The sequence below is a fragment of the Panthera onca genome, chromosome B4 (assembly GCF_046562875.1).
Source record: "Panthera onca isolate mPanOnc1 chromosome B4, mPanOnc1 haplotype 2, whole genome shotgun sequence".
Classification (NCBI taxonomy): Eukaryota; Metazoa; Chordata; class Mammalia; order Carnivora; family Felidae; genus Panthera; species Panthera onca.
The window spans coordinates 53722936-53743236 of NC_138345.1; the positions used below are offsets into that span (position 1 = coordinate 53722936).

A 20301-nucleotide genomic window follows, 5' to 3' on the forward strand; every position below is an offset into this window, starting at 1 on the left:
ACTAAAGCTGGCAATGTGAACAAACAGTAGTAAATTAGATGATTGCTTACAGATGTAAGCAAACACAATCTTGCTCAAAAATTGGAAACATCCAAGAAAGCTTCAAAGCAGCACTATCCATCAGCCATCACAATCAATTGCTGGGGAATTGCTAAGTTCTTATTCTATCTAGCACTGAAGATTTTAAAGACTATTCCAAATGCAAAGAACTGAAACTTTAAGCCTTTTGAAATCTAAGATTCTAAACAATGTTTATCAAACCGTATTTCAGGAACCATCTCCATCAGCACATATGAGCTAGTTTTAAAAATGCAGATTTCTTGACCTACCCCTAGATCCATAGAATCAGAATCTGTTGGGAGCTTCCAAGATACTGCATTTTTAAGGTTTCTGTTACTGTCACCACCACCTTTCAGCGTTTTTGTGTACAGCAAAATATGAGGATGTTTTCCCTAAAGCATATTTAATCACTCATCACCATCATCAACTAAAAGTAATTTATCATATGCTTCTCTAGAGACATTTTCAAAAAGCATGACTTCTACTTGCAGAAAAATTCTTTTTTGTACTAATATGAATTTCATAATTTGATTTCATAAAGTGAGGTACAGTTGTGTTTATCATACTTTTTTTAGAAGGAATATCTGCTGAAGCAAGAATTTGTAATGTATGTTTTAAGAGCAAATGGGAAACTGACAAGTTTTAATAAAAAATATTGATGAATGAAAAAACAGTAATAAGGTTCACTTCAAAATCATTGAGGAAAACTTAAGAGGACACCTAAAGGAACTCTTCTACAATTTGATTTACTGTTAAAACACTTTTAAAAGGACAAATAATCAGGGTAGATGACAATGAGGTAGTTGTGTTGATAATTAAAGCATTTTGATAAATGGATGAAATAATTGAAGTAATGAGCATGGAGACAATTTCAACAGTCATCTCAGATTAAAGAGAAGAGAAAAAGGATGGGAAGGATGGTGGGGAGACAGTTAAGTCAAAACAAAGAATTGCCAGAACCGCTATAGACATTCATGCATTTAATATGCTGATGACTTTTTCTAATTTATCTAACTGATGCACATTTTATTCTTTATCTGAAGGGAATCTCTTAGTTATAACATTTGTTAGCTACTTTGGAGCCAAACTTCACAGGCCAAAAATAATCGGAACAGGGTGCCTAATCATGGGAGTTGGAACACTGCTCATTGCAATGCCTCAGTTCTTCATGCAGCAGTAAGTCTAAAGCAATTATCTTTTTCTTGATTTAACCAACTGTATTGCTCACTTTTTATAATTACAATTGTTTAAGAAAATCACACATGGCTTAAAGCATGATGATTTATACCTTATTTTTGTTATATCCTCTGGGAAAAAATTCAGAATACTTACAAGTTTGCTTAAAATTTAATAATCTGTAAAAAAAATTGATATACAGCTATGTATCGATGTCAGCAAAAACTAAAGGAAAATTTCACTATATGCCTTCATTCAAATAATTTATCTGGGGAGACAAAATAAGTAAAAAATTAGTGTATTGTGGTAGATGTCAAATGGGTAATGAATGAATGCTTCTGACAATATGCTGGGTCACTTGACTGGCAGATCATTGACTAAGGGTATTTTATCAATTCAAATAGCTATTCAGTGTCCAAATACTATCTCATAGAACTTTTTCAGTAGGTATAGGTTGTCGGTATCCTTTAACCCTGAAGGCTGCTTTTGGTACTTTTGCTACTAAGTTTGTTAGTACTTGCATACAACTTTAGTAGTTCCAAAGATTTTCCACCATCTTTATATCATCTCACCTTTACCTGTGAAGTAGAAGAGCATAGTTTGTCTTTTTAGTTTAGGACTAATGATCATGACTTAGTCAACTTTTTCAAGGTTAGGTGTCCTGTAATTATAGAACTGGAATCCTAAAACAAGTATTCTGACTTCATACATATCTATGTTGCCTTCCTTATCCATGGTTACCTATTGCCAACTGAGAGAAGTGACTACCTAGAGGTTTTGAAGCAAGATAATAGTTTTTTAAAATTATATATCAAATAATACTTTGATACTGTTCACTCTAGATCATTGTATCATGACATTTTAGAGCTATACAGACTTAGGTATGATATAGTACAAACGTTTTCTTGGATTCCCAAGTTACTATATAAATATAGTCAGATTTTTACCTCTGTGGTCAATCTATAAAGATAGTGCACAGAATCCTCTGAGTGGGATCTCTTGTACTTATTTGGATAGTTTCCCTGGCCCCTTCATTTTTACTTGGAGAGAGATTGGTGTTTTCAGAACTTCTGCCTACTCTTTGAACACCTATCCAGCCTCCTTTTCATGAGGCAGAAGTTTTCCTTGGATCACTGAGGTTCTACAAAGGTGCCGTTTGGAGTCAATGGAAAAACAGCAAGCAAAGGAAAAGGCTGAGGAAATGGATCTTCACTCTGCCTAATCCCTGCTTGATCAATAGCTGTGACACTACTATCTGTTCTAGTCACTGAACCCCCATGCAACAGTTTGCCAGGTGGTGGGGGTGGGGGGAAGAATTCCGTTACTTAAAAACATAAAATTAGAAAGTAGTTCCAGAGGATAAATAAATCTATGACTCTTGACATAACTCATTCTGCAGTGGGTCTTTTCTATATGACCTTGGACATGTTACTTAAGCTTTCCAGGCCTCAGTTTATGCATATTAAAAATAGGTATTATAAGTATTAAAAATAATAACTAGCTTATAATATTGCAAATATTAAATGAGATGACACAGTTAAAATGCTTGCTAAGTTTCCTCATATATCTAGTAACTGTGTCATTATTGTTATGCATTGTTATGAGACCTTCTTAGATCATTAAGCCACCTGGTTTTAACCAGAGACAAGTAATGGGTTGTCTTCAGACAACCAATTTTGTCACTATAATTTGTCCCAATAATTTTGTCACTTCAAGTTAGTGACAAATATAAAACATTCTGTTTCCACTTAATCAAAAGCCAAAACCTCAAGATCACAAAAGTGGTAAATAGCAACAAAGCATTTCCACAGGGATCTTAGTAATTTGAGTACAATCGTTTAGCAGTCAAGCAAAAGAGGGAGTTCACACATGACTGTCTAGGTTCTTACATAATTGCAAATTTTAGATGCCAAGTGAATGTTGACTTTACTAGTATTTGAAGTTTTCCAGTTAAAGAAGTAAAATTTTCTAGTAAAAGATTTTTCTTTTTTCTAGTAAAAGAAAATCAGAAAAAGACCAGCCAGGCAGCCAGGCTAGGGTTATCAAAGGTTGCCAAAGGGTCAAAGACAAATTATTAGACACTACTTTTTTGTATGTTTGAAGTTATATTTGTTTATTTATTATTTAGTGTCTGCATTGGCCTGGTACTGTGCCATGTAATGGGGCTACTTCAGTGAGAAAAAAACAAAATGAAATTAAACAAAAATATATGTGCACAATTTTTACCCATGAAGTTTACTATTTACTAAGGCTTATTATAATAACTTCTTTTTAACTTTTCACAGTATTATTTGGACAATTGTCCAAATGTCATTTTTGATCTCCAAGAGACCACTGTACTCTTCTGCCTAGCAGAGATACTTTTGATTTCCAGCAAAACATAACACTGATAATGGATATCAATTATTGAGGGGCTACCATGAACAGACTGTGTTTAGCTTTATGTGTGTGAGCTCACCTGAATCATGAATTTAAAAAATATATATTGGTGGTTTTTCTAGGTAATGCAGATAGAGTAGAGACAAAAAAATCTCTGTTCTCTTGGATCTTATGAGGAGGAGACAGATAATAAAGAAATAAATAATGATACAGTATTCCAGATAATGTTAAGTGCTGTATAGGAAAATAACCTGCTGAAGACACATAAGGAGTATGTTGTGGGGAGGAAGGGTTGCAGTTTAAAGTAGGGTTATGAGGGGATGGCTCACCCATATGATGACCCTTGGGAAAGACTGAAAGAGATGAAGAAGAGAGCCATGCAGACACCTGGGGAAGAAAGATTCTGTGCTGATTGAATAATGAATATAAAGTTCCTGCAGCAGGAGGGAATCTGGCATGTGGGTAAACAGCAGGGAGGCCTGTGTGGCTGAAGTAGAACAAGCAAGGGGAAAATGTAAGGGGGACTAGCAGAGGCTGTCAGGGTTGTTTCTCAAACTTTGGTGGACATTTGTGTCACCTGAAGCTCTTGGTAGAATAAAGATTCTGATTTAGTAGTTCTTCGATAGGGTTTGAGATTCAGCTGATGCTGTTGGTCTGCAGACTTCACCTTGAATAGTAAGGTTGCACACAATTGCAACTTCAGCTTCTTCTTGGTATGAGATGGGAAACTGGTGGAGAGCTTTGAGCAGAATGGCATGATCTCACTTACATTTTTTAAGGGCCATGCAGACTGCTGCTTGGAAAAATAACTCTGGTGAGGGAAATGTGGGAGTAGGAAGACTATTTAGATGGCTACTGTAGAACTTCATGTCTCTGAATCAAGATTGTTTCAGAGTCTGAATCCAGGTCAGGAACTAAAATCCCTGGTTTAAAAGCATTTAAACCACTGGTCACCTGTGAAATTACTTCTCTGCCTCCTTATCCAACAGAACCTAAATTGTACAGACTACATGGATACCCCTACTTTACCACCAAAAATACTGAAATTTGAAAAGGTTAATTGATTTTTCTAGAGTGTCATATCTAGTAATTAGTGGCAAAGGAGACACTTGCATAAATTACATTTATTCAAAATCTAAATAATTGTTATGCTAAACAGTTTCATTTTGATAGAATGAATTAGGAAAGCTCAAATAATTTAAAATTTTTTTTATTTTTTTTTTAATATATGAAATTTATTGTCAAATTGGTTTCCATACAACACCCAGTGCTCATCCCAAAAGGTGCCCTCCTCAGTACCCATCACCCACCCTCCCCTCCCTCCCACCCCCCATCAACCCTCAGTTTGTTCTCAGTTTTTAAGTCTCTTATGCTTTGGCTCTCTCCCACTCTAACCTCTTTTTTTTTTTTTCCTTCCCCTCCCCCATGGGTTTCTGTTAAGTTTCTCAGGATCCACATAAGAGTGAAACCATATGGTATCTGTCTTTCTCTGTATGGCTTATTTCACTTAGCATCACACACTCCAGTTCCATCCACGTTGCTACAAAAGGCCATATTTCATTCTTTCTCATTGCCACGTAGTATTCCATTGTGTATATAAACCACAATTTCTTTATCCATTCATCAGTTGATGGACATTTAGGCTCTTTCCATAATTTGGCTATTGTTGAGAGTGCTGCTATAAACATTGGGGTACAAGTGCCCCTCTGCATCAGTACTCCTGTATCCCTTGGATAAATTCCTAGCAGTGCTACTGCTGGGTCATAGGGTAGGTCTATTTTTAATTTTCCGAGGAACCTCCACACTGCTTTCCAGAGTGGCTGCACCAATTTGCATTCCCACCAACAGTGCAAGAGGGTTCCCGTTTCTCCACATCCTTGCCAGCATCTATAGTCTCCTGATTTGTTCATTTTGGCCACTCCGACTGGCGTGAGGTAAAATCTGAGTGTGGTTTTGATTTGTATTTCCCTGATAAGGAGCGATGTTGAACATCTTTTCATGTGCCTGTTGGCCATCCAGATGTCTTCTTTAGAGAAGTGTCTATTCATGTTTTCTGCCCATTTCTTCACTGGGTTATTTGTTTTTTGGGTGTGGAGTTTGGTGAGCTCTTTATAGATTTTGGATACTAGCCCTTTGTCCCATATGTCATTTGCAAATATCTTTTCCCATTCCATTGGTTGCCTTTCAGTTTTGTTGGTTGTTTCCTTTGCTGTGCAGAAGCTTTTTATCTTCATAAGGTTCCAGTAATTCACTTTTGCTTTTAATTCCCTTGCCTTTGGGAATGTGTCGAGTAAGAGATTGCTACGGCTGAGGTCAGAGAGGTCTTTTCCTGCTTTCTCCTCTAAGGTTTTGATGGTTTCCTGTCTCACATTCAGGTCCTTTATCCATTTTGAGTTTATTTTTGTGAATGGTGTGAGAAAGTGGGCTAGTTTCAACCTTCTGCATGTTGCTGTCCAGTTCTCCCAGCACCATTTGTTAAAGAGACTGTCTTTTTTCCATTGGATGTTCTTTCCTGCTTTGTCAAAGATGAGTTGGCCATACGTTTGTGGGTCTAGTTCTGGGGTTTCTATTCTATTCCATTGGTCTATGTGTCTGTTTTTGTGCCAATACCATGCTGTCTTGATGATGACAGCTTTGTAGTAGAGGCTAAAGTCTGGGATTCTGATGCCTCCTGCTTTGGTCTTCTTCTTCAAAATTACTTTGGCTATTCGGGGCCTTTTGTGGTTCCATATGAATTTTAGGATTGCTTGTTCTAGTTTTGAGAAGAATGCTGGTGCAATTTTGATTGGGATTGCATTGAATGTGTAGATAGCTTTGGGTAGTATTGACATTTTGACAATATTTATTCTTCCAATCCATGAGCAGGGAATGTCTTTCCATTTCTTTAAATCTTCTTCAATTACCTGCATAAGCTTTCTATAGTTTTCAGCATACAGATCTTGTACATCTTTGGTTAGATTTATTCCTAGGTATTTTATGCTTCTTGGTGCAATTGTGAATGGGATCAGTTTCTTTATTTGTCTTTCTGTTGCTTCATTGTTAGTGTATAAGAATGCAACTGATTTCTGTACATTGATTTTGTATCCTGCAACTTTGCTGAATTCATGTATCAGTTCTAGCAGACTTTTGGTGGAGTCTGTCGGATTTTCCATGTATAATATCATGTCATCTGCAAAAAGCGAAAGCTTGACTTCATCTTTGCCAATTTTGTTGCCTTTGATTTCCTTTTGTTGTCTGATTGCTGATGCTAGAACTTCCAGCACTATGTTAAACAACAGCAGTGAGAGTGGGCATTCCTGTCGTGTTCCTGATCTCAGGGAAAAAGCTCTCAGTTTTTCCCCATTGATGATGATGTTAGCTGTGGGCTTTTCATAAATGGCTTTTATGATCTTTAAGTATGTTCCTTCTATCCCGACTTTCTCAAGGGTTTTTATTAAGAAAGGGTGCTGGATTTTGTCAAAGGCCTTTTCTGCATCGATTGACAGGATCATATGGTTCTTCTCTTTTTTTTTGTTAATGTGATGTATCACGTTGATCGATTTGTGAATGTTGAACCAGCCCTGCATCCCAGGAATGAATCCCACTTGATCATGGTGAATAATTCTTTTGATATGCTGTTGAATTCGATTTGCTAGTATCTTATTAAGAATTTTTGCATCCATATTCATCAGGGATATTGGCCTGTAGTTCTCTTTTTTTACTGGGTCTCTGTCTGGTTTAGGAATCAAAGTAATACTGGCTTCATAGAATGAGTCTGGAAGTTTTCCTTCCCTTTCTATTTCTTGGAATAGCTTGAGAAGGATAGGTATTATCTCTGCTTTAAATGTCTGGTAGAACTCCCCTGGGAAGCCATCTGGTCCTGGACTCTTATTTGTTGGGAGATTTTTGATAACCGATTCAATTTCTTCGCTGGTTATGGGTCTGTTCAAGCTTTCTATTTCCTCCTGATTGAGTTTTGGAAGAGTGTGGGTGTTTAGAAATTTGTCCATTTCTTCCAGGTTGTCCAATTTGCTGGCATATAATTTTTCATAGTATTCCCTGATAATTGTTTGTATCTCTGAGGGATTGGTTGTAATCATTCCATTTTCATTCATGATTTTATCTATTTGGGTCATCTCCCTTTTCTTTTTGAGAAGCCTGGCTAGAGGTTTGTCAATTTTGTTTATTTTTTCAAAAAACCAACTCTTGGTTTCGTTGATCTGCTCTACAGTTTTTTTAGATTCTATATTGTTTATTTCTGCTCTGATCTTTATTATTTCTCTTCTTCTGCTGGGTTTAGGCTGCCTTTGCTGTTCTGCTTCTATTTCCTTTAGGTGTGCTGTTAGATTTTGTATTTGGGATTTTTCTTGTTTCTTGAGATAGGCCTGGATTGCAATGTATTTTCCTCTCAGGACTGCCTTCGCTGCATCCCAGAGCATTTGGATTGTTGTATTTTCATTTTCGTTTGTTTCCATATATGTTTTAATTTCTTCTCTAATTGCCTGGTTGACCCACTCATTCGTTAGTAGGGTGTTCTTTAACCTCCATGCTTTTGGAGGTTTTCCAGACTTTTTCCTGTGGTTGATTTCAAGCTTCATAGCATTGTGGTCTGAAAGTATGCATGGTATAATTTCAATTCTTGTAAACTTATGAAGGGTTTTGTGACCCAGTATATGATCTATCTTGGAGAATGTTCCATGTGCACTCGAGAAGAAAGTATATTCTGTTGCTTTGGGATGCAGAGTTCTAAATATATCTGTCAAGTCCATCTGATCCAATGTATCATTCAGGGCCCTTGTTTCTTTATTGACTGTGTGTCTAGATGATCTATCCATTTCTGTAAGTGGGGTGTTAAAGTCCCCTGCAATGACCACATTCTTATCAATAAGGTTGCTTATGTTTATGAGTAATTGTTTTATATATCTGGGGGCTCGGGTATTTGGCGCATAGACATTTATAATAGTTAGCTCTTCCTGGTGGATAGACCCTGTGATTATTATATAATGCCCTTCTTCATCTCTTGTTACAGCCTTTAATTTAAAGTCTAGTTTGTCTGATATAAGTATGGCTACTCCAGCTTTCTTTTGGCTTCCAGGAGCATGATAAATAGTTCTCCATCCCCTCACTCTCAATCTAAAGGTGTCCTCAGATCTAAAATGAGTCTCTTGTAGACAGCAAATAGATGGGTCTTGTTTTTTTATCCATTCTGATACCCTATGTCTTTTAGTTGGCGCATTTAATCCATTTACATTCAGTGTTATTATAGAAAGATATGGGTTTAGAGTCATTGTGATGTCTGTATGTTTTATGCTTGTAGTGATGTCTCTGGTACTTTGTCTCACAGGATCCCCCTTAGGATCTCTTGTAGGGCTGGTTTCGTGGTGACAAATTCCTTCAGTTTTTGTTTGTTTGGGAAGACCTTTATCTCTCCTTCTATTCTAAATGACAGACTTGCTGGATACAGGATTCTCGGCTGCATATTTTTTCTGTTTAGCACACTGTAGATATCGTGCCAAGCCTTTCTGGCCTGCCAAGTTTCAAAGGAGAGATCAGTCACGAGTCTTATAGGTCTCCCTTTATATGTGAGGGCACGTTTATCCCTTGCTGCTTTCAGAATTTTCTCTTTATCCTTGTATTTTGCCAGTTTCACTGTGATATGTCGTGCAGAAGATCGATTCAAGTTACGTCTGAAGGGAGTTCTCTGTGCCTCTTGGATTTCAGTGCCTTTTTCCTTCCCCAGTTCAGGGAAGTTCTCAGCTATAATTTCTTCAAGTACCCCTTCAGCACCTTTCCCTCTCTCTTCCTCCTCTGGGATACCAATTATGTGTATATTATTTCTTTTTAGTGTATCACTTAGTTCTCTAATTTTCCCCTCATACTCCTGGATTTTTTTTATCTCTCTTTCTCTCAGCTTCCTCTTTTTCCATAACTTTATCTTCTAGTTCACCTATTCTCTCCTCTGCCTCTTCAATCCGAGCTGTCGTCGTTTCCATTTTGTTTTGCATTTTGTTTAAAGCGCTTTTCATCTCCTCGTGACTGTTCCTTAGTCCCTTGATCTCTGTGGCAAGAGATTCTCTGCTGTCCTCTATACTGTTTTCAAGCCCAGAGATTAATTTTATGACTATTATTCTAAATTCACTTTCTGTTATATTATTTAAATCCTTTTTGATCAGTTCATTAGCTGTTGTTATTTCCTGGAGATTCTTCTGAGGGGAATTCTTCCGTTTGGTCATTTTGGATAGTCCCTGGAGTGGTGAGGTCCTGCAGGGCACTTCCCCTGTGCTGTGGTGTATAACTGGAGTTGGTGGGTGGGGCCGCAGTCCGACCTGATGTCTGTCCCCAGCCCACTGCTGGGGCCACAGTCAGACTGGTGTGTGCCTTCTCTTCCCCTCTCCTAGGGGCGGGATTCACCGTGGGGTGGCGTGGCCCATCTGGGCTACTTGCACACTGCCAGGCTTGTGGTGCTGGGGATCTGGCGTATTAGCTGGGGTGGGTAGGCAAGGTGCACGGGAGTAGGAGGGGCAGGCTTAGCTCGCTTCTCCTTAGGTGATCCACTTCAGGAGGGGCCCTGTGGCAGCGGGAGGGAGTCAGATCTGCTGCGGGAGGTTTGGCTCCTCAGAAGAACAGAGTTGGGTGTTTGTGCGGAGCGAGCAAGTTCCCTGGCAGGAACTGGTTCCCTTTGGGATTTTGGCTGGGGGATGGGCGGGGGAGATGGCGCTGGGGAGCGCCTTTGTTCCCCACCAAACTGAGCTCTGTCGTCCGGGGGCTCAGCAGCTCTCCCTCCCTTTGTCCTCCAGCCTTCCCGCTTTCGGAGCAGAGCTGTTAACTTATGACCTCCCAGACGCTAAGTCGCGCTTGCTGTCGGAACACAGTCTGTCAGGCCCCTCCGCTTTTGCCAGCCAGACTAGGGGGCTCTGCTTGACCAGCGAGCCGCCCCTCTGCCCCGGCTCCCTCCCACCAGTCTGTGGAGCGCGCACCGCCTGGCCGCCCTTTCTACCCTCTTCCGTGGGCCTCTCATCTGCGCTTGGCTCCGGAGGCTCCGTTCTGCTAATCCTCTGGCGGTTTTCTGGGTTATTTAGGCAGGTGTAGGTGGAATCTAAGTGATCAGCAGGACGCGCGGTGAGCCCAGCGTCCTCCTATGCCACCATCTTCCCTCTCTCTCTAATTTAAAATTTTAAAAATTCTACATAATCATGATTGACATTAATTTTAAGAGCTCTAAGGCACTATAACAGCCCATGGTACCTCTGCAATTATTAAAGAAAGAAAATTATATTTATCATTATGTTAATGCTGAATGTTCTCTTGGGTAGCTGAGAATCGACAAATAGTTATCCTCATTAAGTGGTTTTTAAACTATTTTGCCCAGAGAACCATATGATAAAAGTAACAACTCTGAACTTCTTTCCTTAAATACTAACATACATACAAAAATGTTGTTACTTTTTCTGTAAGGTTCATGGACCTAGCGAGGTATAGATTATGCAAAACTGATATAAGGTGACCCATCTATCAGTCTATATATTTTAATACCTCAATACATGTTTTACTTACATGGCTGAGTAGGTTGTTATTACTAATATTATAAATACATTACTCTGATTCCTAGTCTTTAGTCATATGGTACCTGAACAAAAAGAGAACCATGATGACGTTGAGAAAAAGATAATGTTGTGATGTCCTTTTATCAGGTACCTCTTTTTGGAGAGTGCAGTGGACAGAGAAATTGTCTCATGAAGGATAATTTGAGAGGGAGCATGGCTGGGGAACTGAAGATAGAATTATCACAGTGTTTCCATTCAGCCTTGGCTCTTCAATCCAGCTGCCATTGTAACCATACATCAGAGGAAAGAATGGCATTAGAAATAACTTTGAGCCCTAACAATAAACTCTAGAGAAAAGTGATACCATCCAGATAAACAGTTCAAAATCCCCTTATATCAGGGGAGAGGAATATGGCAGCAAAATAGGCAGACCCTAGGCTCACCTCATCCCATGAACACAGCTACTATCAAATCCTCCTAAATACCCCAGAAACCAACTTGAAGACTGACAGAACAAACTCCACAGCTAACGGGAGAGAAGAGGCCACATCGAAGAAGGTAGGAAATGCAGATTTGGTATAGGGGAGAAATAGGTCACAGGTGCTGCAGAAGGGAGGGTGCTGTGGTCACAGAGAAGGGCACGAGAGAGAAGAGCACACAGGGGAATGCACAAGGAGAAAGTTTCTCTAAAGTTACTGACTTGGAAAACAAGAGAGGTTGAATTTCATGTGTTCTTGCAACCAGCGGGGCATAAAGTTTAGAGTTTAAAGGTCAGCAGACCTGGTGGATAGAGCCCAGAGGGCACTGTGCTGGTCCTAGAGATAAGGCAGACAAACAAGCCAGGGGCATACAGCATGGAGACAGCAATCTGAAGAGTACCTGAAGCACACAGGGGTGAGATTATTTGCTCTTCTTGGTCATCTTGAAGCATATTCCAGCGAGACCGCATTCACAGAGATGCCTCTTGGAACAAAGGAGCTGGTACCATTCCCCTTCCCCACTGTTCCTCAGCGTAAGCACAGAGCCATCTGCTGGAAGCAGCACAGCACCAACACTAACTTCCTAACTTGCTTACACCAAGCCCCACACCCCTGTGCTCTGGCAGGACTGCTCTTCTCTGTCAAGCTTCCATCAGTTCCAGTGCAGCAGGCTCCATCCTCTGAAGATGAGCATAAACCTCTGCCCATACCATGTCTCCCAACCAGAGTTCTCCAGGGCCTTGGCTCTGGTGGAAGTGGTATCATGTCTCATTTCATGACCAAACCAAGCACATCTAATTAAAACTCACCACATTCAGGCCAGGGAGCAAACACTGCCCGCAGCAGACAACAAAAGCCTCTGAGGACAACCGGCCTGAAGGATAGATCAGCTAAAACAAAACAGCAAAGCGCATGCAGCACATACCTGAGACACCCCCTGAAGCACCAGGCCCTGGACACTTCATGACCTCTTCATAAAGTCATTACTTTCAGGCATAGGAGACATAGTTGGCTTTTCTAACACAGAGAAGAAGGCAGAGACTTAGGCAAAATGCAAAGATGGAGGAATTTATCCCAAATGAGAGCACAAGATAAGGCCATAGCCAGAGATCTAGGTGAAACAGTTTTAAGTAACACACCTGATAGAGAATGACAGTAGAAGAAATCAGTGAGACCCTTACTACAGAGATAACAGAGTTGAAAAAGAATCAAAAATGAAGAGTGCGATAAACAAGATTGGAAACAGGCTTGATGAAATAATCAGCATTCTGGAAGAAGCCGAGGAATGAATTAGTGACCTAGAAAGCAAAATAATGGAAAATAATGAGACTAAACAAAAGAGAGAAAGAATTATGGAACACGAGAATAGATATAGAGAACTCAGTATCTCTATCAAATGTAAAAACATTCATATTGTAGGAGTCCTAGAAGAAGAGAGAGAAAAGGGTGCAGAAAATTTGAGGAAAATAATAGCTGAAATCTAGGGAAAGAAACAGACATCCAGATCCAGGAGGCACAGAGAACTCCCAACAAAATCAACAAAAGCAGGCCAACAATCAGACATATTGTAATTAAATTTGCAAAATACAGTGATAAAGAAACTAAAAGCAGAAAGTCAAAATAAGTCCTTAACTTATACAGGAAGACCCCGTAAGGCTAGTTGCAAATTTCTCAACAGAAACTTGGCAAGCTAGAAGGGAGCAGCATGATATATTCAAAGTGCTGGAATGGGGAAGACTGCAACCAAGAATACTCTGTTCAGCAAGGTTATCATTCAGAATAGAAGGAGAGATAAAGAGTTTCCCACACAAACGAAAACTAAAGGAGTTTGTGACCACTAAACCAGCCCTGCAAGAAATATTAAAGGGTACTCCTTGAATGCAAAGGAGAGACCAAATGTGACAAAGACAAGATCAGAAAAATCTGCAGAAACAATGACAAAACAAATAATAAAATGGCAGTAAATACATATCTATCAATAATTACTCTGAATATAAATGGACTAACCAATAAAAGACATAGGGTGTCAGAATGTATATAAAAAAAAAAAAAAAAAAAAAAAACACAAGACCTATCTGTGTGCTGCCTACAAGAGACTCATTTTAGACCTAAAGACACCTGCAGATTGAAAGTGAGGGGATGGAGAAACATTTAACATGCAAATGGATTTGACATACAAGTCAAAAGCCAGAGTAGCAATACTTATATCCGACAAACTGGACTTTAAAACAAAGACTGTAACGACACAAAGAAGGGCACTGTCTCATAATAAAGGTGACAATCCAACAAGATCTAACAATTGTTAAGTATTTATGCAACCAACATTGGAGCACCCAAATATATAAAATAAATAATAACAAAAATAAAGGAACTAATTGATAATAATACAATAAGAGTAAGGAACTTTAACACCCCACTTACATCAATGGGCAGATCATCTAAGCAGAAAATCAATAAGGAAAAAATGGCTTTGAATGACACGCTGAACCAGATGGACTTAGATATATTCAGAACATCTCATCCTAAAAGAGCAGAATACACATTATTTTCAAGTGCACTTGGTACATTCTCCAGAATAGATCTCATATTAGGTCACAAGTCAGATCTCAACAAGTACAAAGGATTAAAATCATACCATGCACCTTTTCTGACCATAACACTATGAAAGTAAAAGCCAACCACTAGAGAAAATTTGAAAAGACCACAAATAGATGAAGGTTAAATGGCATGCTAGTAAACAATGAATGAGTCAACCAGGAAACTAAAAAAGAAATAAAAATACATGGAAAAAAATGAAAATGAAAACATGATGGTCCAAAACGTTTGGATGCAGCAAAACATTTTTTTTTAATTTTTTAATGTTTGTTTATATTTGAGAGAGAAACAGAGTGCAAGTGGGGAAGGAGCAGAGAGTGAGGGAGACACAGAATCTGAAGCAGGCTCTAGGCTCTGAGCTGTCTGCACAGAACCCGAAGCTGGACTCAAACTCATGAACTGTGAGATCATGACATGTGAAATCATGCCATGAGCCAAAGTCAGATGCTTAACCGACTAAGCCACCCAGGCACCCCACAGCAAAAGCTATTCTAAGAGGGAAGTATATAGTGATACAGACCTACTTCAAGAAGCAAGAAAAATCTCGACAACCTAACCTTATACCTAAAGCTAGAAAAAAGAACAACAAATGAAATCTAAAGCCATCAGAAGGAGGGAAATAAATATTAGAGCAGAAATAAATGATACAGAAACTAAAGAAAAAAAAAAGCAAAAAAACAAAAAACAAAACAAAACAACAAACAATAGAACCAGATCAATTAAAACAGGAACTGTTTCTTTGAAAATATTAATAAAATTGATAAACCTTTAGCCAGACTTATCAAAAAGAAAAGAGAAAGATCCCAAATAAATAATCACAAATGCGAAAGGATAAATAACAAATAACACCATAGAAATATAAACAATTATAAGAGAATATTATAAAAACTATATGCCAACAAATTGGACAACCTAGAAGAAATGGATAAATTCCTAGAAACATATAAACTACCAAAACTGAAACCGGAAGAAATAGAAAACTTGAATAGACCTATAATCAGCAAAGATATTGAATCAGTAATCAAAAACCTCTCCCAAAACAAAAGTCCAGATGCCTTCACAGGGGAGTTCTACCAAACATTTAAAGAAGAGCTAATATCTATTCTTCTCAAACTATTCCAAAAAACAGAAAAGGAAGGGAAACTTCCAAATTCACTCTATGAGACCAACATTACCCTGATACCAAAACCAGATAAAGACTCCACTAATAAAGAGAACTATAGGCCAATACCTCATGTACATAGATACAAAAGTTCTCAAGAAAATACTAGCAAACCAAATCCAACAATACATTAAAAAAATCATTCACCATGATGAAGTAGGGTCAAAGGTGGTTCAATATTCATAAATCAATATTCATAAATCAATAAATGTGATATACCACATTAATAAAAGGAAGGATAAGAGCCATATGATTATTACAATAGATGCAAAAAAAGCATTTGAAAAAGTACAAATCTATTCATAAAAATTTTTTTTCAACAAAGTAGATTTGGAGGGAACAAACCTCAACATAATAAAGGCCATATGTGAAAAACCTACAGCTAATATCCTCAATGGGAAAAAAACTGAGAGCTTTTCCTCTATGGTCAGGAACAAAACAGGAATGTCCTCTGTCACCAGTTTTATTCGATATGATACTGGAACTCCTAGCCACAGCAATCAGACAACAAAAAGAAAAGGTATCCAAATCAGCAGGGAAGAAGTCAAATTTTCACTATCTGCTGGTGACATGATACTCTATATAGAAAATCTGAAAGACTCCACCAAAAAAAAAAAAAAACCTGTGAGAACTGATAAATTCACCAAAGTCACAGGAGACAAAATCAATGTACAGAAATATTTTGCATTTCTATACACCAATGAAGAAGCAACGGAAAGAGAAATTAACGAATCAGTCCCATTTACAACTACATCAAACCCAATAAGATACCTAGGAATAAACCTAAACAAAGAGATCTGTACTCTAAAAACTATAAAACTCAGGAAAGAAATTGAAGATGACACAAAGAAATAGACATTCCATGCTCATCGATTGGAATGTCTATATTACCCAAAACAATCTGCAGATTTAATGCAATCTTTATCAAAATACCAATAGCAGTTTTCACAGATCTAGAACAAAGAATCCTAAAATTTGTGTGGAACCACAAAAGACTCCAAATATTGAAAACCATCTTGAAAAAGCAAAGCAAAGCTGGAGGAATCACAGTTCTGGGCTTCATGTTATATTACAAAGCTGTAGCAATTATGACAGTATGGAACTAGCACAAAAACAGACACATAGGTCAATGAAGCAGAATAGAAAACCCATAAATGAACCCACAACTATATGGTCAACCAATCTTTGACAAAGAAGGAAAGAATATCCAATGGGAAAAAAAGTCTCTTCAATAAATGGTGTTGGGAAAACTGTACAGCAATATGCAAAAGAAAGAAACCAGACCACTTTCTCACACCATACCCAAAAGTCAAAATGGATTAAAAACCTAAATGTGAGACCTTAAACCAGAAAAATCCTAGAGGAGAACCCAAGCAGTAAACAATTTGGTATCAGAAGTACCAAGTTCTGGGACACCTGGGTGGCTCAGTCGGGTAAGCATCCGACTTTGGCTCAGGTCATTGTCTCACCTCTCCTGAGTTCAAACCCTGAATCGGGGTCTGCGCTGACAGCTCAAAGCCTGTAGCCTGCTTCAGATTCTGTGACTCCTTCTCTCTATGCCCCTCCCCTGCTCTCTCTCTCTCTCTCAAAAATAAATAGACATTTTTTAAAAAGTACCAACTTGTTTCTAGATATGTCTCTTGAAGCAAGGGAAACAAAAGTAAAAATAAACTATTGATATTTCAGCAAAATAAAAAGCTTCTGCACAGTGAAGGAACCAATCAACAAAATTAAAAGGCAGCCTATAGGATGGAAAAAGATATTTGCAAATGGCATATCTGATAAAGGGTTAGTACCTAAAATCTCTAAAGAACCTATAAAACTCAACACTCCAAAATGAATAATCCAATTAAAAATTTAAAAATCCAATAAAAAAGACATGAAGAGACATTTTCCCAAAGAAGACATCCGGATGACCAATAGTCTTATGAAAAGATGCTTAATACCACTTATTATCAGGGAAATGCAAATCAAAACTACAGTGAGATATCACCTCACACCTGTCACAATGGCTAAAATCAACAACCCAAGAAACAACAGGTGTTGGCAAGGATGTGAAGAAAGGGGAACCCTCTTGCACTGTTGGTGGCAGTGCAAAGTAGTGCAGCCACTGTGGAAAACTGTATGAAATTTCCTCAAAAAGTTAAAAAGAGAACTACCTTATGATCCAGCAGTTGCACCACTAGGTATTTACCCAAAGAATACAAAAATACTTATGTAAAAGGATACATGCACCCTGATGTTCATAACAACATTATCCATAATAGCCAAATTAAGGAAACAGCCCAAGTGTCTGTTGACAGATGGATAAGGAATAAGTGCCATATGTTATTATTATATAATATTATATAATATATATGACATATATTTTTGGTGGAATATTTTTCAGTCATAAAAAAAAGAATGAAATCTTGCCATTTACAATGACATGGATGGAGCTAGAGAGTATTATCCTAAGTGAAATAACTCAGAGAAAGAAATACCACATGCTTTCATTCACATGGAATTTAAAAAGCAAAACAGATGAGCAAAAGAGGAGAGAGAGAGAGAGGCCAAGAAACAGACTCTTAACTATTAAGAACAAACTGATAGATCAGAAAGGAGGTGGGTAGGGGAATGAGTTAAATAGGTGATTGGGATTAAGGAGTGCACTTGTCATGATAAGCATCAGGTATTGTATGGAAGTGTTGAGTCACTATATTGTATACCTGTAACTAATATTACACTAGATGTTAACTAACTTGAATTTTAAAAGCTTTTTTTAATTTTTTTATGTTTATTCATTTTTGAAAGAGAGAGCACAAGCAGGGGTGGGGCAGATAGAGAGGGGGACACAGAATCTGAAGCACGCTTCAGGGTCTGAGCTGTGAGCACAGAGCCCGACGCAGGGCTTGAACTCATGAACCACGAGATCATGACCTGAGCCAAAGTTGGACGCTCAACCGACTGAACCACCCAGGCACCCCTGGAATTTAAAAAGTTAAAAAAAAACCCACACATCATCATCGATTCTCTAGAATCAGCAATGCAGTTGTTCTACTAAATTTACAACTCTAAATATAGCATGCAATACCATAGTTTTTAAATTATTGCTTTTCCTCTGACTTGGAGATAGTCATGATTTTATCAAACATTGGATATTTTTTCACCAGGGGAATAGGTGATTTATAGTCATTATTTTTACATTAAAATGAACCCTTATGAATAATTCTTTTATTTTCTTTTACTACACTAACTGGTTGAGATATGGTGTAATACCTGTAAATGAGACTTTCTGATTATCTCTTCAGGACATCTGCTATTAAATGCTGGTTTGGTTTAGTGATTCAGACTCAAGGGTAGTTGCAAACTCAAACAGGTTCCATAATAAGTCATGTAGTGTACATTTAATATTTTTAGTATGATGTTAAATGAGTCTATAGTGAAGAAAACATTCTTTTTTACAGGTACAGATATGAAAAGTATTCTTTCTCTAATTCCACTCTGAGCATCTCTCCATGTCTCCTGGAGTCAGACAATCAACTACCTATCTCAATTATGGAAAAATCACAATCCAAAAGAAGTGATGGTAAGATGATTTTGTTTACTTGACTAAGATAGCTTTTTATAAAGACTTTATATTGCTTTAGTATGGACAAAAATTTATGTGATGTTTTTCTCTTAAAAGCTTTACTACTTAAATTGAGATACTATAGTGCCATAAAAATTCCTAGAATATAAAGCAGTATATAATGAGATCTGAAGAAAATATGGAAAGAGCATTAATTGCTGGTGACTGGGAAAAGCTTCCCATGGTTCCAAATAAGGTGGGCCATGAATTAGGATAAAACTAGTTTAGCACATATTAATCTCAGTCCAGTGTTCAGATATGAAAGAAATATATTCTTCCCCAGATCTCAATTTAACTTCTGTGTTCAGCCCCTTTCCATCAGAATGGGAAAAATTTAAATTTTTTTTTAACGTTTTTATTTATTTTTGAGATAGAGAGAGACAGAGCGTGAACAGGGGAGGGGCAGAGAGAGAGGGAGACACAGAATCCGAAACAGGCTCCAGGCTCTGAGCAGTCAGCACAGAGCCCGACGCGGGGCTCGAACTCACGGACCGTGAGATCATGACCTGAGCCGAAGTCGGATGCTTAACCGACCAAGCCACCCAGGCGCCCCCAGAATGGGAAAAATTGAATCTCATTCAATTTGTCCCTAACCTTACCTTTTTCCCCAGGGGTTGCTTATATTCTAGGGAGCTTACATAATAGCAAAGGGGGAAGTTGTGGGAGGGGCCTCTTGGTGTTATTGGTCCCTTGTCAACTTAGGTAATTAAAATCCCTCTGGCCACAATATTTGGTCATACATGTCACTTTAGGGCCATCCCATGTCTACCTTTATGTCCTTTTTTAGCACAGAAGCTCTTCCTGATGCAGATGTGACAATCTTGGAAACTTGGGAATAATTGTTTTCCACACAACACAGGATGCAAGGAATTTTGTCAGGATGTCTAGAATTCCATATGGCTGATGCACATTGCATAGCAATGCTTTGTGTGAGCACCCTTGGGAACATGGAAATCATCTCTTAGAAAGCTTTTAAAGAGCCAAAAGCAGGACGCTTAGCCACACTGTTCTACATATGTAGCCATCTTGTCTTTTGGGTTTTGCTACCTCCCTGGCTCTACCATGGTGGCCCAGGTTCTTCTTGCTAGGGAATCCACAAATCTCCCCTCATGTGTTTGCTATGTCTCCGGGATGAGCTCAAATGCCCTCTCTCCACTGCCCTTGAGCATTGACATGCTCGACGCTTCCTCCTCACCACTCCCACCCCACTCCCTGCTCCTAGCCTACAGATTGCTGTATAGGCAGTGTGGAAGCTCCTCTTTTCTATACCTGCTAGTCATGCAAATCTTTTATCTGTACCATAAAACCTTTTCTTTC

The 20301-nt window shown here is 38.4% G+C and overlaps 2 protein-coding genes and 1 long non-coding RNA gene across 9 annotated transcripts in view; 2 read left to right on the top strand and 1 right to left on the bottom strand.

Moving 5' to 3' along the window:
• SLCO1B3 (solute carrier organic anion transporter family member 1B3) overlaps positions 1-20301 on the top strand; it is a 207528-nt gene that overhangs the window by 61468 nt on the left and 125759 nt on the right. The window lies entirely within an intron of this gene.
• LOC132694644 (uncharacterized) overlaps positions 1-20301 on the bottom strand; it is a 63797-nt gene that overhangs the window by 25358 nt on the left and 18138 nt on the right. The window lies entirely within an intron of this gene.
• Positions 1-20301, top strand: part of SLCO1C1 (solute carrier organic anion transporter family member 1C1) — a 70760-nt gene that overhangs the window by 19680 nt on the left and 30779 nt on the right. For all 7 annotated transcript variants that reach the window (XM_078450050.2, XM_060658217.3, XM_081796120.1 and 4 more), the window contains 2 exons: positions 1104-1236; positions 18821-18942. In XM_078450050.2, coding sequence (XP_078306176.1) covers positions 1104-1236; positions 18821-18942 — 255 coding nt within the window. The remainder of the gene's footprint in view (positions 1-1103; positions 1237-18820; positions 18943-20301) is intronic.